This window comes from Amia ocellicauda, chromosome 6, assembly GCF_036373705.1.
Source record: "Amia ocellicauda isolate fAmiCal2 chromosome 6, fAmiCal2.hap1, whole genome shotgun sequence".
Lineage (NCBI taxonomy): Eukaryota > Metazoa > Chordata > Actinopteri > Amiiformes > Amiidae > Amia > Amia ocellicauda.
In genome coordinates, this window is record NC_089855.1 from 10,884,049 (window position 1) to 10,903,248 (window position 19,200).

A 19,200-nucleotide genomic window follows, 5' to 3' on the forward strand; every position below is an offset into this window, starting at 1 on the left:
ATGTGTCAGCTCAGTATCCATAGAAACCGAGCTCTTTGCGCTGGGAAGAGATTCCGCTCTTCTGATTGGTTGGAAGTTTATCCCCACCTCTTTGGACGCTACCATTACTGGTCCTAGGGGGATTAAATGGGTATTTTTGCTTTTATACAGCTTATTCCGGTTCCTGCTACATAAATGACCGACCCAACAGTGTTTTTATAGTATGTGACTTGTCATAACATAACTCATATTCTTACTGTAAATATGTAGTATTTCACTAAATTGACTTTCTGGAACAAACACCCCTATATCGGCAACCTACAGACTTAGGACGTGACGAAGCCGGAAGACTGCGCATCCAAGTGCAAGGGGGCTGCTGAAGTGATCTGGCGCTCCGTTATAGTCGTCTTTAGTCTCTTTAATGTTTCTCTCCAAGGTGAGGACTGTCTTCATTGCCAAACCTACTGTGTGGTTAAGGTGGAGGAGGAGTAACGGGTCTAATCTGCGGATGGTTTGTGTTTGTCTGTCAGTGTCTCAAGCAGCTGGGTGAAAGATAGGTCGTTTCTGATCCACAAGCCTGTCGGATCCCACTGACTGACACATTCATGTCGTTGACTGCATTCAGATCATTATTTTAATGTCGTTGGTCGTATCAAGGTATAGCACAAGCCGAGCTTTAGGAAAAGGGTTAATAATCTGGACATCTGTATAGATTATAGCTAATAAAAATGAACGGGCATGACTTTGTTGGTAGCATTGGAAAGTAGTGTAAACGAACTGTTGTCAAACAGACGTGTATGTCCTCCAGTGGACTAAGTAACTGTGTATTACAACTATGGGTGTGTATATGATCGTTTAGGCGCTTTATAACGTATTTATATCACATAGTTGTTCATTGTTTTACTTTGCAAACAACCTGGTGTATACTTGCTTAAAGCTATAATGAAGCACGAATCATAACTCATGCACTCATTTTACTGAAAAGAAACAAAGCTTTAGTAAATAATGCTTGAAGCAGGGTTATAATTAATGATCCAGTTCTAATCTTCAATGTCAATGTTGTAAAACATTACTGTTCTGTCTTTGGTTACATCTTCTAAATTGAAACAGTCTAATCACAGGTTTCTGGCACATTGTGGATATGTTAATAACTTCTTGAAAGGAATTGCACATTTATTATTATTTATTTCTTGGCCTTATCCAAAGTGCAAAAATGCAGTGCAGTTCAAGGCATAAACATTACAAATTCCAGTTTACATAATACAGTGCAATTTAAAGCGTAATGCATTTTACAAATTCCAATTTACACAAGTGTATACAATATATGAGGTCTTACATCCTGGATTGTAAAAGCTGAGTGAATAATATTATTATTATTATTATTATTATTATTATTATTAATAATAATTGCACGTTTAAAAACCACTAAAGTCAACTTTTTCTGTACAGTCACATCTGTGCACATTATGGATTGAGTTTTGTTTTTCTCCTCTCCTTTCTTTTTAGTTCTCCGCCGCACAAGGGCTTGGATCTCAGACCTTGTGGGATCAGTAACACCTTTAAAAAAAACCGGACTATTATCTTATTTACAATCCAACTTGCGTTCAATGCCTAACACTGCAGAAAGTCAAGGAGCAAACAACGCAGACAACAGTAACCAGGTGGCTACGAAGAAGCCTCCTAACCAAGATGGTGCCCAGAGCTTGTCGAATTCTTTCAGTAAAGGTGCTGTAGGTGCACCGAGAGCATCCAGTGGCGATGGCCAGTGTCCATGGACCTGCCCTGTGACGCATTCCCGAGAAAAGTTTTACACGGTCTGCTCAGACTACGCGCTGCTGAACCAGGCTGCGTCTGTATACGTGCCCCCCTACACCTCGGCAGAGAGCTCAGCCAGTGGACAAGACCGAGAGCCCACCTTTGGACAGTCGAGCACGAACAACTACTCTGAAGGGCAGGGGAGCAGTGCCAACCTACCGTACGAAGTGGACAGTGATGTGGAACCTATGTCTACCAGTGAAATCAAGCCAATGCTAGCTTGGGAGATTGACACAACAGATTTCGACACTGTGTTGACCAGAATGAAAAGCCGGACGAGTAAGTGGACCTTGCCTACTAGTGAAACTGGAGACAAGTCTTTTAAAATGTTAGTGTCTGAATTGATTACTTCCATACACTTCTTTGTTTCATATCGAGATATTCTGAGAGCCCTGGTATGAGCATGGCTCTGTTTTTCCTCGGAAATGATGAAGATGATTCATGATGATGATTCCTAATGTAGATGAGATCAGTTAGGTGACGAGTCAATTGCAGGTCATCTTTTAAAAGGACCCTCTCCCCTTTGAGAGTCTGTTTATTGGAAATAGCATGGCTATGGGTTTAAAGAGTATGTGTTTAATATGGGTTATCTGTGTGAGAAGCACTGCAGCTCAGAAAACCTCTAATTATCCCATATTAAACACAAATACACAGATTGGGAGGGATACAAACATATGGTCAAAGGGACATTTTTAATTTGCAGACAATTTTCTGAATGTATTTAAGCACATTGCCAATGGTCCATAAAACCGTAAGTACAGCAGCATGTTTCTTGCATGTTTCCCTAACCCTAGCCCGTACCAAACTGTTACCCTAACTAGGGTGAGATAATGGATTGAAAATAAAATTTCATCTGTGCTGTTGTGTCTTTAGGCAACCTAAAGAAGACCAGCTCAAAGAAAATGAAGTCGTCTGACAAACACAGTAGAAATTTACAAGAGTTTCCCCAGCATGCCACTTTAGAGGAAATAAAGCAAAGAAAAGTCCTGGATCTCAGGAGATGGTAGGTATGCATTATCATCATCAGCAGAACAATGTGCTTGATATGATTTTCTGTTTCAATTATATTATACACCGATCAGCCATAGCATTATGACCACTGACAGGTGAAGTGAATAACAGTGATAATCTCATTATCATGGCACCTGTCAGTGGGTGGGATATATTAGGCAGCAAGTGAACATTTTGTCCTCAAAGTTGGAAAAATGGGCGAGCGTAAGGATCTGAATGACTTTGACGCGGGCCAAATTGTGATGGCTAGACGACTGGGTCAGAGCATCTCCAAAACTGCAGCTCTTGTGGGGTGTTCCCGGTCTGCAGTGGTCAGTACCTATCAAAAGTGGTCCAAGGAAGGAAAAGCGGTGAACCGGCGACAGGGTCATGGGCGGCCAAGGCTCATTGATGCACGTGGGGAGCGAAGGCTGGCTGCTGAAAAAGTTAATGCTGGTTCTGATAGAAAGGTGTCAGAACACACAGTGCATCGCAGTTTGTTGCGTATGGGGCTGCGTAGCCGCAGACCAGTCAGGGTGCCCATGCTGACCCCTGTCCACTGCCAAAAGCGCCTACAATGGGCACGTGAGCATCAGAACTGGACCACGGAGCAATGGAAGAAGGTGGCCTGGTCTGATGAATCATGAGTTCAAGGTGTTGACTTGGCCTCCAAATTCCCCAGATCTCAATCCAATCGAGCATCTGTGGGATGTGCTGGACAAACAAGTCCGATCCATGGAGGCCCCACCTCGCAACTTACAGGACTTAAAGGATCTGCTGCTAACGTCTTGGTGCCAGATACCACAGCACACCTTCAGAGGTCTAGTGGAGTCCATGCCTCGACGGGTCAGGGCTGTTTTGGCGGCAAAAGGGGGACCTACACAATATTAGGCAGGTGGTCATAATGTTATGGCTGATCGGTGTATAGCGTACATTTGTAAAGGTATTTATGTTTTGCAAAATGTGTAGCCAGTTTTCTGCATCATTTTGTCTTGTATTTGAGACACAATCTAAATACAATTCAAATTAATTTAGCTTGCTGTTGCTTTGTTTTCCAGGTACTGCATTAGCCGTCCCCAGTACAAGACCTCCTGTGGAATTTCCTCTTTAGTTTCTTGCTGGAATTTCTTATACAGCACACTTGGAGCCGGGAGGTAAGACTAAATTAAGGATTGTTCTCTTTCCTTCGTTAAGATTGAAAACAAGCATCCTGTGTTCTTCAGGTATCAGAAAACACAATGATTTATATGAATTGTATTTTGAAGTCTCCCTCCCATCAACCAAGAGGAGGCTCTACACATCCTGGGCTTCCAGCCACCTTTTGAAGAGATCAAGTTTGGTCCCTTCACTGGAAATGCAACGCTAATGAGGTACAATACGTGTGCTTTTATCGCTTTCAGGATTGTTCCACTTCACTGTCTTATTTTAAATCTCACCATTCCCTCATCCTGTTTTGTTTTAAACAGATGGTTCAGACAAATTAATGATAATTTCCGTGTTCGTGGATGTTCTTATATATTGTATAAGCCCCATGGGAAGAATAAGACAGCGGGAGAAACTGGTAAGTGTCGATTTACTTGTATGAGTGATTTAAGAGACAGTCCTGATTACATCTCTGTCCTTATAAACTGTCAAATAGCAGATCACTATTAACTCTGTTCTGGAAAGTCAGGGCGTTGGCTAATTAACATATTCATAGCAGTGTGTTGCCTGCTTGGCCATGGAGGTAGGGGTCAGTCGCTGTATCTTGGAAATATAACCCCCATATTCTTACAACCTCCTCTTGTTTACCACACTAATTATAATGGAAAAATACACTTAGTTCTAGGGCTAGACCAAATCATAATTTTGACCTACCCGCAAACCACAAAGTACAAATCTGTAACCTATCGTGGTTTGTTTTATTGCCACTTTCTATTATTTTGAAATTAAAATGTGGTGGGGGACAACTTTTTGCGACTCGCGGGTGGTCGAAAGTTTTGACTTAGTCTACCCCAATGAGACGATTAGTATAAGTAAGTTATTTTCAACTGTTTGCTGTGATCCTCAGCTGTAAGTTAGTATCCCAATATACCCCCAGTTCCCTTGCGGTAATCACTGTCCTCTGATCCCTTGGAAGCTGAAGGAGCTCTGTCGAAGCTCACTCAGGGCCTGAAGGACGATTCAATGGCCTATATCTACCACTGTCAGAATCACTACTTTTGTCCTGTGGGTTTCGAGGCCACTCCGCTGAAGGCAGCCAAGGCCTACAGGTATCTACCATCATTAATACTTCATGACACATAGGGCTATAGTGTTTTAGTGCACCACCCAAACACTGCAGAATTTAGACTTATTTAGATATTGTCTAGTTTACATACCGTGCCTTTTGTGTAAGAAAATCAATCATTCAATGTGTGGATGTGTGACTTATATATGATTGCAATAGTGTAAAAACAGAAAGCATAAAAACAAATGACGACAGTATAGCTACATATGAGGCTTTAAGTTAATGAAAATTGTGTTTAACTTCACACAAAGCGTCGGGATGTCATAATTTGGAAAATAATGTGTAACTTATTCTAAAAACAAAACAACACCTAAAATTCATATTATTTCTCTACATCAATGATTTATTTAGTCAAAAGTTTGACCTGCCTGCCAATTACAAATAGGTAGATTTTTGGTTGACAGAGGAATCTATGTTCTACTCAAAACAAACCAACCATTATGTATTGTGCTTTTATTTTGTGATGGGAGGCTAAGTAAAGTTTTCATTTGGTGTAGCCCTAAAATTAATCAACCTGGATTTTGTTTTTTCAAATCATTACCTTTTATTTGTATAATAAAGTCGTACATATTCTGTGCTTTAATACATTTGTATGCATCTTTTGTTTAGGGGTCATCTTCCAAACAATGAATTGGAGCATTGGATACTAATTGGAGAACCCAGCAGGAAGCATCCAGCCATTCACTGTAAAAAGTATGCCTTGGTCTTTTCTGCATCATCCTTGTACTCCCTATGCTTTAACTTACATCCTGAACTCAGGTGCCATGTTCTGGTACACTTTCTGAGCTGGGTTTGTATTTATTGTAAAAGCCATTTTCACATGAAAATAAGTACCTAAACTTGATCTATTACACACATAGCTTGTAAAAAGGTTGTTATATTAAGTAAAAGGAGACTCTGGATTCATTGGGGTTTTAAACTGAAGTTCAGGAGGATGACCCAATCATAAGTGACCCAACATAAGTGTCCCAGCATTCATTGCTTTGCATCCCCCCTCCATCCCAAACCCCGCCCCTGCAGCAGCTTCTCTGCTCAGTCCATGTAGCGGGGGGGTTCAGATGGGCTGGTTCTCCTGGGCAGATCGTCGTTCCCTTAGTCCAGTGAGTCTAGTCCAAAATAAACACTGTTAACCTTCTACATACGTCTATTGGGGCTCTCTCGTCTCCTGAAATGAATTTGACCGCATGCTGAACAAGATCCTAAGAACCTGCTTCTGTTCTCAGATGGGCCGACATCGTGACCGATCTTAACACTCAGAATCCCGAATACCTTGACATCCGGCACACGGAGAGAGGGATACAGTACAGGAAAACAAAAAAGGTACCTTTTCTCTCCTTCTCATAGAAATGCAGTGTTCTTAGTCTGAATTTGAATTATCTAGCATGTACTGTTCTGGTTCTACATACCAATTCAGCAATCATGTTTGGGGGGGATTAGTCTAGAGCAGGGGTTTTCAAACCGGTCCTGGAGTACCCCCTGCCCTGCTGGTTTTTGTTTCAACTGAGGTCTTAATTGCTTAATTTAATCCTTAATTGACCTAACAAAGCAATATACCATTCAATTAAGTAATTAAGACCTAGATTGGAACAAAAACCAGCAGGGCAGGGGGTACTCAAGACCGGTTTGAAAACCCCTGGTCTAGAGTGTATATTGTGGATGAGAATTCCAAATATGTTTATTTTATCTTTATTTTTTGATAAAGGATTCAGAACATGATTCATTATTTAGTTTTTTTTTTTTTTTGTAATACAGTAAATCTGTTGAAATCTCATTCTGGGGGGCTTTGGCATATATTGAATACAAATTAAACCTCCTTTTTCCAATATAAAACCTAGCTGATAATTGAATTAATACAAACTTAAGGCAGACACTACATAATATTTTCTAACAGGTGGGAGGGAACCTGCACTGTCTCATAGCCTTTCAAAGAGTTAACTGGCAAAAACTTGGTCCCTGGGCTTTAAATCTGGAGAACCTCCGGCATGACCTCCATCAGCAAACGCTGGAGCGCGGGGGGGGCGGGCTGGCCGACAGCGGGGAGGAGAAGCCAGCCGCTAAACATTCAGGACGTCTGGGGAGGTCACAGAGCGGGGGCTTTCAGAAAGAAACTGCATGGAAACGACTGTCTAACACCTACGAGTACAGGCACGTGGGGTCTCCGGAGAGTGACATCGATGAAGACGCAACTGATTAGACAACAGCAGTGCTTGCAGACACTCGGCGGTTTCTGTTTTGGAAGTGGTGTGCAATGCAATCTGGTCCGCATTCATATTACATTAAGTTCTACCTGGGTCTATATTTATTTATTGGCAAAGGCAAATTTTAGTTTCCCAAAAGTTACCACCTTGTGTTCACAGAATGTCTAGACACTCATTTTGTGTTTTTTTATTTTTTTATTTACACACAGCACAACTGGTAGAATACATGAAAAATTTCCTTTAATATTTTCACTCGCCAGCTTTGTGGAAAATATCCGGTTATGGGCCTATGTGTAGCCAAGCGTGTAATGTGTAAAGCACAGAATATGTATATGATGGTCAAACTATTGCAATCAGGACCACTTGTATTTGTATCAAAGGGCAGCATCAGGTACAAAACCAAATTCATACAAAAAAGGTGTGAATAGAGAATCACAGCAAAATGCATGCATTTGTGACCACTAGAACAATTTTAAGACTACAAAATGAGGACGCCTCTTTGCTGTTCTGTTGGTAAGAGCCCCTGCTCTGTGAGTGGAGGAGCTCTGTATTGCAGACATTATTGGTTTGAATATGGGCTTTCACTGCAGAGTGTGAGTGGGGTTCCCTGCAGGGCAGTGTGCAGTGGCTCGAGTGTACCAGATCGGCCTGGATTTCCTCCTAGTGTTGTGCAGTAGTGACTACGGTGTGGGTTTCCGGTGAGCCTGCAGTTGTGTTCATGAGCTGCCACAGCCTCTTGGGAATGTGGTGTGGAGTGGATCAGGTGTACAACATGTTTAAGGAGACTGAGGTGTGGCCTGCCTAAATCTCCTGCGTTGTGGCGAACCAAAATGCTCTACAGTTTGAATAAACATTGATTCCAAATTGTGGGGAGTAAAAAAAAAAAAAAAAGGCAATTCTAAATAAGATGTGTGTACATGTATAATATATAATATGTATAATATATAATATAATATATATATATATATATATAAATTATATAAAAAAAGTTGTCACCTAGGGTTTAATAAAATTATTCCACAGCATGCCCTTTGCTGATGGTAACCTGTTCGATCTGTTGAAGTCTTTTAATACACAGGTAAGACTACACCAGTAAGTGATACATCTTTATATTGATAAGCACAGAATTCTGCTCTATTCCTTAGACACTTAAAAATAAATACAAATAAAGCCACTACCCAAAGATCAATCCCACAAGGTTCTTCTATTTCAGTTAAGATGTTAACATCTTTCATATGTTTGAATGAAATGCACAGACTGTAAAAAGATAATGCTTTTGTGCTCAATGTGAAACACAAAAATAAATGACTGCATGTTTGCTAACATATACTGTATACACTTCTGGATGTGAACCTGTCCTGCCCTTTAAGTGGGAACTATAATTTGATATATGGTCTTCAGTTTCCCTGAAGTTCATTTAAATGTGATTAAAGTATGACTGATGTTTTGCTTTTGAATAAAGGTTTATACAAATTGTTACACATTCCACCTTTATTTTGTAATACACAAATATGGTCACAGGGCTGCAACACTTCATTTGTACATTTATAAGTGCTTCAATATACATAGTATATTATGTATTTAAAATCAGATTACTGTAATAAGAAAGGTAACATTCAGTTTCCATAAACAGAAATCACAAATCAGATCTTCACTTCATTTTAATGAACTTAATTTCCAAAACTGGAATAATGACCATTTCCACCTGAACAAAGTGGTCTTGCGATTCGCTTCCTTTGCTTTGGATCTTATTTCCTGAGTAATTTCAATGATCAATGCATGCACCCTGAGTCTGTAAATATCTGTTGGTTTACTATATATTCTACACTTTTATTTCCATAATTATTTTTTACAGTGGTTCACAGTTCTCCATCATATTCTTCCAATCCTCTTCAGACCAGCCTCAATAATATACTGCAAACTTTACATTCACCATCGCCATTAATCATGGTTTAGCTTTCACCTCTTCAGCTTCAGCTCTGATTCAGGACACGTTTTAAATCGGATATTTCAGACGGGGAAATTCTGCAACACCCACCTGCATTATAATAATAATACAAACTATCAGTAGTTATCTTACGAAAAGGCAAAATAAATCTATATTATGATGCATTTCTATAGAATTGTCTTTTCTGCACTTATAGTAATTAGCAACCCTGTCAAGGAGGTTATAATTGTCTACATGAGCGTGATTAGGTGCTGATAAATAAAACCATCCAGTATTTGGTAATTAGTTTTCACATTATTAATTTGAAAAATACAGCTTTATAGCACCTGGAGAAGTGGGACTATTTCAAAGAACCATGTAGAATTTGTTAAACTTTGTTCTCGCTTGGAAAAAAACTAACAGAAATGTTATTACCAATCCATTTTGCTCCTTGTTTCTTCCATTCGAGGCTCAAGTCAGCAAAAGTTGTTTTACTTTTGTCTGTTTTCCACCTTAATTAACAAATAAATCAATCAAAACTTGAATCGTGTTTAGATTGCGTCTGCACACACAAGAGAATCATGTGATGTGATGTTTTAGATCTACAGTATATTCATTTTCCAACTTATTACCATCCATAAGGTTCCTAGGTATGTTTGGGAAGATGTCTTGTAGTTAAGGTGTACTATTATTTCAAAGAAACTGGCATATAAGATCACTTATTGGTTGCCAGACTTACCCAATATTTTGAATCCACTCTTCTCCGCTATTTGGATAAACTACCCAGCTTACATCTGGAGGTTTGTGTTGGCTGGCAGAAGTGAGCAGGGGGGTGATCAGAGGGGGAGGACAGCAGTTCACTCCAACAGCCACCAGCTGCTTTGATCGGTTGGCCACCTGGATTGCCTCTGCAAACGTCCTTCCGGTAGAAATGCACTTCTGATCCTGAATCAGATTTAGAACGTGGAATGATGGGTAGAAATAAGTCTGTTATCATGCTCGGGAGGCCTTCAGAAAGGCCTCCTGTGCGTTAAACATAAGTATTTGAAACAAGCTGACCTCTCCATCATTTACCGTATAGATTACCTTGCAGGAAAATGAGAGCCAGGCCTTTGTGTTTGGAAACTCCCTGAGAAGTTCCACTAAAGCTTCTGCTTCTTTCAGGCTAGGGATGGTCTCCATTGCAATGAGATCGGCTCCTGCTGACACCAAACACTGGACCTGTGGCCGATGCCAGGCCTTGAACTCCTGTAACCGAAACAGAGACATGCTGAAACTGATTTTTGGTTTTACAATCAGCCCAGCGTGAAGACAAATCAGCAGCATTACCTCTCCACTCATCGTCTCCTCATAGGTGCCAGTATACTCAGAGCCATCATAAAGAAATGCTCCGTAGGGTCCAACGGAGCCAGCGACTAATGGCACTTTGTTGTCTTCAAGAGAACACAAAACTGTGACAGTGTGTACATTTTACATTATTGAATTTACAGTTGAAGCATGTGGGATGGATTCATCTAAAATGCCACTTATATTCTCTTTGAAACACAACTGTTTGCATAAGCTGATTTAGTAAAATTAGGGTTTCAGAGCCATTATCATTCCTTAAGAAATCGGAACTCACCAGAAGTCCTAGTCTTGAAGTCCTGCACTGCATCTCTGGCAATCTGCACCCCTGACATCATCAGCTGAATAGCTTCCTCTGAAGTCATTCCCAGGTGCTTCATAAAACCGTCCACACTCGCCTGATACGTAGCTGTTGTGAGAACATCGGCACCACTAGAAAGAAATCTATAGAATGAAATTTTAAAAATGTAGTTGATAAACAAATATCATCATCATCTCCTCACCATTATTGATCTCAGGTTGATGTGTAAAGACAGTTAATTAGTTTAGTGTAATTCTTCTTTCATGGTGGTATTTAAAGGTGACCCCATCATCATAGGTGTGTGTGTCTAGACTGGTTTCTACTTACCTTTGATGAGCATCTTTTATAGCTTGTGGATTTGTATGCAGAAGTCTAGCACTCCATAATGGGTCCCCCTGGATCAACAAGAGATGTTTGTATTCGTTTTATTCCCCACGACTGTACAGTATGAAGTTTCATAACATTGCCTCTTCTGATTTGTAAGTTTGTTAAGAAACAGATTGATTTTGCTACAAGATAAAAAGTAAAATTACTTGCAAATATCCTGAATATGTGAATTATACACAGATGATCCTACTACAGCAATATAAAGTTATAGACAGCAGAATCTTTAATAACAGTACCTGTATCTTTATTCCAGCTGCTTCCAGTTCTGTTGCTAACCCCCCATCTAAGATGACAACCTGTCCATCCATCCTGGTTCATATAATTTCAGAGTCCTTCCTGCAATCTGTTACATTTAAAATGGGTTTACATCACTAACCCCCCCCCCCCCGCCATAAATAAATACAAAAAAACAATTAATTAGGAGGCAGATAACAAAATAAACACGTTTACTGTATTAATGTATAGCTCAAACCATGGATATAAAATCACATCTTTCTAGATCTGCGGCTCAAACTGCTACTTTCCATAGAAGACGCCTCTTTGTATCCCATAATCCCCTGTTATGGACCTTTGACCTTTGTTCTCTCAGCTGTAGGGTCAAACAAATACTTCCTGTATATATATATTTATTTTTACAAAGATTTCACTAGATTTAATTTAAGTGCGGTACATTCAAAATATATAAATTCATATCTGAATTACAAAAATGTGTGAATTCTGTATTTTATTTATTTTAGAAGAATATGTTAGGTGGTTGCTATGGTGACGGGCAGATATATGAATAAACCGCCGCCAAACAAAACGTCCCGCACATCACGGTAGAAATGGTACGTATTATTCACTATATTCCTTTATATTTGCGTTTCATTTAAATCAAATAGGCTGCATTTCTTGTTTGCAAACATTTGTTTTGCCTAGCTAGCTAATCAAATAATTTCGAATTATGTTCATTTTTTAAAGAGGTATTTCTAATGAAGGGTAGTTGTTAATGAAATGGCTTTATTGCTGAAATGCTGCTGGTTTATTTATTTTTTAATCCCGTTGCATTATGAAAGCTAAATGATATGAACGTCATAATCCCAAAGATGTATTAAAATCGTATGATTTCATAAAGTGCACGTCAATGACTCTTATCTGCAGTCTCCTATCTAAATCGCTTAAATGTGAACTTAAATACACATTCCCTATATTTACAGTTCTGTACGTTTCTGCGATTTATTTTGTATCCTCCCGGTTTTGCATTATTCACTTGACAAGACATACTTTTTCGCTGAAGCATTTCCAAAGATAATGCATTATTGGTTACGTACACACTTCTATTGTGATCACATTTCTATATGGAAGAATCGGACAGATCTTGGTTGATGAGTGAGTCTTTATTTTATGCTTTGAGGGATTCTATTTTACCTAAAGATATTAAAACAAGATACCTGGTTATTCCACAAATAATTTAGTTTTACTTTTACAATTGAGCTGTTGTTGTTTTCAGTGCTGTAGAATGGAGGTACTGAATTCAATTCAAGACCCTAATCCTTACAGACGGTTCTCTTCACCATGCTGCTGCTCCAGTAGCCTGTCTCTCCCTATATGTAGTGACATCCTTGTAATATGTTGTATTTGCACCATGGATGCTACATAAGTTAGGATAGATCCAGGGAAGGCAACTTCAGCATCTTCAGTTAATAGAATTGCACAATATAGCCCAGACATCAGCCAAGCACATGTATAACTGCTCTCAACCAAACCTAAATTTGATAAGGACAATGTTAATTTCAGGGGCAGGCCTAACTATACACTAGGACATGTGGTTATTGCCCAGTGTGAGTAAGGAAACAACACGTTCCAGGAGACCAGGAATTACATTTGGCCTTAGGAGGTTCTACTTTTAAGAATGCATGCTTTTGTTAAAATCCTATGTATTTGTCTTGTAACGTTAGATGGAGCCGTTAGTGTGTCTTTCTTGAAAGGGTGTGACCTTTGTGGGTGTGAGAGAATAAATGTATCATTAAATAGCCAATGAAGATCTGGCAGCTGTTCAACAAAGACATCTGGAACTGTGGAATAATAGTGTTATTCAAGATTAGTTCACCATAGCATGACCAGTTATGATATGTACTGACTTATGATATGAAAACCAATTCATTACCCAATTTATCTAATTAGTGACATAGCTGCTTCCAATTAACCTTTAGCAAATACTGATTTATAAAATATATAAAAACTGCAGGATTCTGACTATTCAGTATTGCACTTGAACAGCCCAGTCAAAATGCCTGATGACACAATTTTATATATATAATATATAATGTGTTTATATAAAAAAAACAACAACTAAAGTTTACAGTATTTAATCGAGGGTTGCTTAGTAATGTGGACCACACACACTTATTGTTGGAAGCTATGCTACCTGATTTAGGGCCCAAATACATTTACAGTTAACTTACATTTTCATTCCTTCCTCAGTTTTTTATTTTTATTTTTTGGGGGTGGGGGGTTGAAGCAGTTGTGTGGATTGATTTTGAATATCTAAATTAAATCCTCATCTCTGTTCTAATGCAGTCTTATTATAACATATTTGACATTTTATAATTTAATCAACCAACCAAAATTGTGATTTAACATGCATTGCATGAATATTAATAATAATATTATTCCAATTTACATAATACAGTGCAAATCAAAGCATAATACATTTAGAATTTTTTAATTTACACAAGTGTATACAATATGAGGTCTTGCATCCTGGATTGTAAAAGCTGAGTGCAGACAAGATGTTAGGTCACAGTAAAGGGACAAGGGAAAGGGAGCATAGGGGAAATCGGAACAAACAATACAAGTACTAGTAATAAGGCAAGTAGTATGACAAAACGTTGTATAAGTGCAATCTTACAGGAGAGTAAATGACTAAATTACAAGTACTGTCTGAAAAGATCTGTCTTGAGTAAGCGCTGGAAGGAGGTCAAGGACTCTGCTGTTTTGACTTCGGTGGGAAGGTCGTCTCACCACTTAGGGGCCAGGGATGAGAAGGAGCGGCTCTGGAGGAAGCGGAGTGGAGAGGAGGCAGAGTTAGTCTTTTGGCACCAGAAGACCGCAGTGGTCTGGAGGGGATGTATGGGGAGACGAGGGACTGAAGGTAGCTTGGTGCAGTGTGGTCGAGACGGCGGTAGGTGAGGGTCAATGTCTTGAACTGAATGTGTGTAGTATCGGGAGCCAGTGGAGGGAGCGGAGCAGTGGAGTAGCGTGTGCGAACCGTGGCAGAGAGAATACCAGACGAGCCGCAGAGTTCTGGATGAGCTGGAGCAGGTGGGTAGTAGTTGCAGGCAGGCCGGCCAGGAGGGAGTTGCAGTAGTCCAGGCGGGAGAGGACCTGGGCCTGGACGAGCAGCTGAGTCGAGTAGTCTGTGAGGAAGGGACAGATTCGGCGTCTGTTACTCGGGAAGAATCTTCAGGTGCGTGTCAGCGTGGTGATTTGCTGAGTGTATGATAGTGCAGGATTGAGGGTGAATCCTAGGTTCTTAGTGGAAGATGAAGGAGAGAGTGTGTTGGATTCCAAGGGGATCGAGATGGAGAGATCAGCAGAAGGTGAGGAAGAGGGGGGGGAAAAAAAGAGGAGATCAGATTTGGAGAGGTTGGGCTTGAGGTGGTGTGAGTGCATCTAGGCGGAGATAGCAGACAAATGGGAAGAGATGCAAGAGGGGATGAGAGGGTCGGAAGAGGGAAAAGACAGGAAGATCTGGGCATCATCTGCGTAGCAATGGAAAGAGATGCCATGGGATGCGATGAGGGGGCCCAGGGAGTGAGTGTAGAGAGAGAACAGGAGGGGGCCCAGGAGAGAGCCTTGGGGTATACCTGTGAGGAGAGGTTGGGGGTTGGGTGAGGAACCTCTCTACATGTCACTTGGTTGGTCCAGTCGCTGAGGTAGGAGGAGAACCAGGTGAGAGCAGTCCCAGAGATTCCAAGGTTTGGGAGGCAGGAGAGGAGGATGGAGTGATCAACAGTGTCACATGCTGCGGAGAGATCAAGGAGGATGAGGACTGAGGAGAGGGAGGCCGCCCGAGCACAGCTGAGGGAGTCAGTGACTGCCAGGAGAGCCGTCTCAGTGGAGTGAGCTGTGCGGAAGCCAGATTGCAGAGGATCACGGAGTGAGTGTTGGGACAGAAAGGCAGAGAGCTGACGGTGGACCGCCCGCTCAAGAATCTTTGAGAGGAAAGGGAGTAGGGTGACTGGGCGGTAGTTCTGAGCAGGGGTAGGGTCAAGGGTAGGTGTCTTGAGGAGTGGGATGACGGCAGCTTGTTTAAATGCAAAGGGGAAACCGCCAAAGAGGATTGGAAGAGTTGAGGAGGGAGGCAATGAAGGGGAGTAGATCAGGAGCGGTCCCTTGGAGGAGGTGAGTGGGGAGAGGGTCCAGGGCACACATTGTACATTTGTGACCTAGGAGGAGAGAGGAAAGTTCAGAGTCCGAGAGAGGTGAGCATGAAGAAAAGGAAGCTTGGTTGGTGGGTGGGAGACTTGGGTGTGATGGGAGAGGAGGGGGGACTGTTATCTTGGAGGAGAAGAAGGAGGCAGAATCATCACTAGTTTGGGTTGAGCGGAGAACAGAAGATATCCAAGGCTGAGGAGGGGAGGGACAGACAGGACAAGACGAGAGGACCGAGAGAATCAAGGGAGGAGGTGAGGGAGGAGAACAAAGAAGAGGTAGCACAGTTGACAGATAGATGGGGAAAAACAGTCAATGGAAGTTAAGAGAGTGAGAGCAGTGGAGGCAAGGGTGGAGTTGGAGACGGAGCAGAGATTACGGAAGGTGACAGAGGGAGGGAGTGGGTGGGTGGGTGGGGGGGAGGGGAGAGAAAGGGAGAAGGACATGAAGTAGTGGTCTGAGATGTCCATTGGTGTTACAGAGAGTGTCGAAGGGGAGCAGCCTATAGAGAAGATGAGGTCTAGCTGGTGGCCTGCCATGTGAGTGGGGGGAGACCGGTAGAGAGAGAAGTTAAAGGAATGAAGGAGAGGAAGAAATCTGGCAGAGTGGGAGGGGTTGGAGAGGTGGATGTTGAAGTCTCCCAGGAGGATGGTAAGTGAGGACAGTGAGGGGAGGGAGGAGAGAAGAAAGTCAAGTTCATCCAGGAAGGAGGCGAGTGGACCGAGAGGACGGTAGTGAACTAGAAAGAAAAGGTGAGAGGGAGAGGTGAGTTCCACTGCGTGGAATTCAAAATTGTTAGTCGTGATAGAGGAGAAAGCGGGGGACAGAGAAGGGGAGAGCAGGAGCCCTGTTCCTCCACCCCGCCTGGTAAGACGGGGGGAGTAGGACAGGACAAACGGAGAGGATAGGGCAGCAGAGGTGGTTGAGTTCTCGGGAGATCCATGTCTTGGTGAGAGTGAGGAAATCCAGAGAGGATTTAATAAACAAAGATGGAGAGCTCTAATAAACTCTATGCTCTCTCTGTATGTTAGATATCATATGTCACTCAAATATGTGGTAACTCAGTTTCCGTTAACATAGATGATCGTATTTTGTATTGTACTTTATAGCAACATACTGTTTTGATGGTGTTTTTTATAGATCTGAAAGAAAATGCATATCAATGTACAGTGTTATGAAAGGAATCAGACCGTTGAATCTGAGAATAATCACTTTTCCATCTGTTTTTGTAATCATTGAAACTGATTTAAAATAAATGAGGAAATGGCTTTGGGAAGTGTTTTTTGTAAAAGCAACACAGTAAAAACAACTGCAAGGTTGGCTTTTGAGAGGAACAAAAACATGAAGTAATATCTGTATTTAACTCAAACTAGCGATTCACTGCACACTCCTTAATCGCACATTGTGGTCTGTGTTATTATAGAATTCAGTATTCAGAGTCTAAAAGCTTTTAATGTACATGGTTATTTACAACTTCTTGTGCCATTACATGTATTTTGTGTTTTAGCATTTGTTAAAATAGACTCTATGACCATAAAATTAAAAGATAGATGTCCGTATTTATTTTTGATGCATACCGTTGTGATATAGTCAAGTCAAGAAAGTTAATCTTTAAATTATACAACAAAGGGAGGTGTCTGCAAGACAGAACAGGCCGTTCTAATCTGACATGTTATCTGTGTTCAGTGGCCCTGACCTACCTTGATATTAGAGTCTTTAAAAGTTGCTGTTGCTATGGAAAAAAGTTGGATAAATCCTAATAACTAGTCTAGAAGTTTCTTTAAATCTTTTTACATTTTCTTCTGCCGTTTAATTAAATTGTAGATAATGGACTACATGATATTATGTTAAAGGACAGAAATGGAATAGTGGCTTTGCTGTTATAATGTTATACTTAGATCTGCACCAAATCAAAAATTTGACCTGCCTGCCAATTGCAGTTAAAGTATTTATTTCATGGTGGTATAGATAGATACTGACTGACAGGTCAAGCATTATTGAGGAGCAGGAAAGGAAAGCATAACCTGATAAAAGCTGACTTATATAAGCCTACCTGGAGAAAATAATCTTATTTGTAGTTAATTAGAAACATAAGTGATTATGTGATCTCTAATGCACCAGAACAGTTTTTGTTTTTGTTTGCACAGATAGTGCTCTCACCAGCAGATGGAGCTATTGATTTCTAATTGAATGGTAATAAAAACCTAGTTTAAAGTAATAGAGGTCATTCTTTAATGTTGATTGCACTATACCTGTTACTGTAGCTTTCCATTCATTACATTTGTCTTTAAAGTATTTAATTTTATAAATAAGTACATTTGCAAATCTTAAATGTTAAAATGTCTTAGTCGTGCTAGTTTTCTCTAAAGTACAAATTGTATTGTAAATCGAGTTTCTCTGGGTTCAGTCACAAAACTGGTCAGTTAAGCAGACAATGGAGATGAAGAGAAGGATTAAGCTGCAGCTTTTGCACTAGTTTCCTCGTTTCTTTTGAGTTGCCCTTACACAATCTTTAAGAATAAACTTACAATACCCAGCAATATACAAAGAAAGGTTAATTTTGGCTGTCAGGATATAATTATTTGCTTTGAATAATAGGAAAAAAGCGATCATGTTTCAGTTCTTGCCTCTGGTTTGTGTGTACGAGTCAGAAATGTTAAAGTGACTGGACTACAATTCCCGGCCAGAACAAATGAAATTGTCTAGCATTTCTTTAATGCTTGAATGTCAGACAATTCATTTTTCACAAAGCAAGCGCATGACCTGGTAGCGGGTAAAAAACAGTATAGCCCTTGCATAACCATTGTTATGGCAACAGAAATAAATGATGGCTCCAGATCCAATTTTCTCATCTATGTTCTCCTGCTCTTCTTGCACGTTTGTATTTCTCTAACAGGCAATTCTAAAAGTAAATTACATTTATCTCTGTACAGACTACTTAGGAGTTACATGCAGACTGCATAAAACATCTCGGCTAACACTGTCTCTTGGAAGCACAATATTGCAGGTATATCTCCTGTCACCTGCTGTCACCAGACAATTTAAAACAAAAGCTCCCTACCGCCTAAAACAACAGGGTGGTGAAAAGGATTAATGAAGATGCATTATTAGAGGACCTGCCAGGGACTGATTCATCCACTGTGCACTGGAAACCTGTCTACTAGGTCTCTCTGTTGGATCTAATTTTGGCTTTCCCTGATTTGATCTGTGGCAGTAGACTATTCGTAGCAAAATCTGTTGCTTGGTTAATACATTCTGTTCATAATTTTCTCTGTGTGTGTCATCTCGGAAGGTGAAATCCTGCGATGATCTGGGGTGCTGTTTCTGCAGCAGGTTAGGATTTAACTGTGAAGCTGCATTCTGGAAGGTTTTGCTTCATATCTATAGTGAACAACAATTTTTCTTTTTAATATTCTTCCTACAAGTGAATTGTTAAACATGTTAGAATAGTGTGAAATATGTGTTTTTCTCTGAGTACCATGCTGTTCCTCCTGTCTGTTATCTCTCCCCATGTGCCCCTTTGCCCTCTCCGTTCATCTTGAGCAGCTGGGTTAGTCATGCCTTCCCTCAAGTG

The 19,200-nt window shown here is 40.6% G+C and overlaps 3 protein-coding genes across 6 annotated transcripts in view; 2 read left to right on the forward strand and 1 right to left on the reverse strand.

The window, feature by feature from the left end:
• The first annotated feature begins 221 nt into the window (after positions 1-221).
• Positions 222-8,730, forward strand: LOC136750936 (basic immunoglobulin-like variable motif-containing protein). The gene is made up of 10 exons (XM_066706108.1): positions 222-415; positions 1,486-2,073; positions 2,668-2,797; positions 3,843-3,938; positions 4,050-4,154; positions 4,251-4,345; positions 4,904-5,036; positions 5,663-5,746; positions 6,277-6,373; positions 6,945-8,730. Exons 2-10 carry the CDS (start codon positions 1,587-1,589, stop codon positions 7,245-7,247), a joined length of 1,530 nt encoding a protein of 509 aa, XP_066562205.1. The 5' UTR covers positions 222-415; positions 1,486-1,586; the 3' UTR covers positions 7,248-8,730.
• LOC136750938 (uncharacterized) lies at positions 8,725-11,756 on the reverse strand. Of its 2 annotated transcripts, none has more exons than XM_066706113.1 (8): positions 11,447-11,756; positions 11,151-11,218; positions 10,800-10,966; positions 10,508-10,611; positions 10,253-10,426; positions 9,918-10,123; positions 9,614-9,690; positions 8,725-9,289 (listed from the first exon to the last, which is right to left on the reverse strand). In XM_066706113.1, exons 1-8 carry the CDS (start codon positions 11,516-11,518, stop codon positions 9,225-9,227), a joined length of 933 nt encoding a protein of 310 aa, XP_066562210.1. In that variant the 5' UTR covers positions 11,519-11,756; the 3' UTR covers positions 8,725-9,224. The 2 variants fall into 2 exon arrangements, with proteins under 2 accessions (XP_066562210.1, XP_066562211.1); XM_066706114.1 differs by having other exon boundaries at positions 10,265-10,426; positions 11,447-11,755.
• Positions 11,757-11,894: 138 nt separating this feature from the next.
• nme7 (NME/NM23 family member 7) overlaps positions 11,895-19,200 on the forward strand; it is a 68,457-nt gene continuing 61,151 nt past the window's right edge. For 2 of the 3 annotated variants that reach the window (XM_066706109.1, XM_066706111.1), the window contains exon 1: positions 11,896-12,037. In XM_066706109.1, the coding sequence (XP_066562206.1) occupies positions 12,035-12,037 (3 nt within the window). In that variant the 5' untranslated portion in view covers positions 11,896-12,034. Of the gene's footprint in view, positions 12,038-19,200 lie in introns of all 3 variants that reach the window. The other variant, XM_066706112.1, reaches the window with a different exon arrangement.

Bases quoted from the DNA above. Each gene is read 5' to 3' on its own strand.
- LOC136750936 (XM_066706108.1), top strand. From the start codon at position 1,587: ATGCCTAACACTGCAGAAAGTCAAGGAGCAAACAACGCAGACAACAGT. The intron at 3,939-4,049 runs GTAAGACTAAAT...TGTATTTTGAAG, and splicing joins AGCACACTTGGAGCCGGGAG to TCTCCCTCCCATCAACCAAG. The intron at 5,037-5,662 runs GTATCTACCATC...TCTTTTGTTTAG, and splicing joins AAGGCAGCCAAGGCCTACAG to GGGTCATCTTCCAAACAATG.
- LOC136750938 (XM_066706113.1), bottom strand. From the start codon at position 11,518: ATGGATGGACAGGTTGTCATCTTAGATGGGGGGTTAGCAACAGAACTG. The intron at 11,219-11,446 runs GTACTGTTATTA...TTGTTGATCCAG, and splicing joins CAGCTGGAATAAAGATACAG to GGGGACCCATTATGGAGTGC. The intron at 9,290-9,613 runs GTAATAACATTT...ATTATAATGCAG, and splicing joins ACAAGGAGCAAAATGGATTG to GTGGGTGTTGCAGAATTTCC.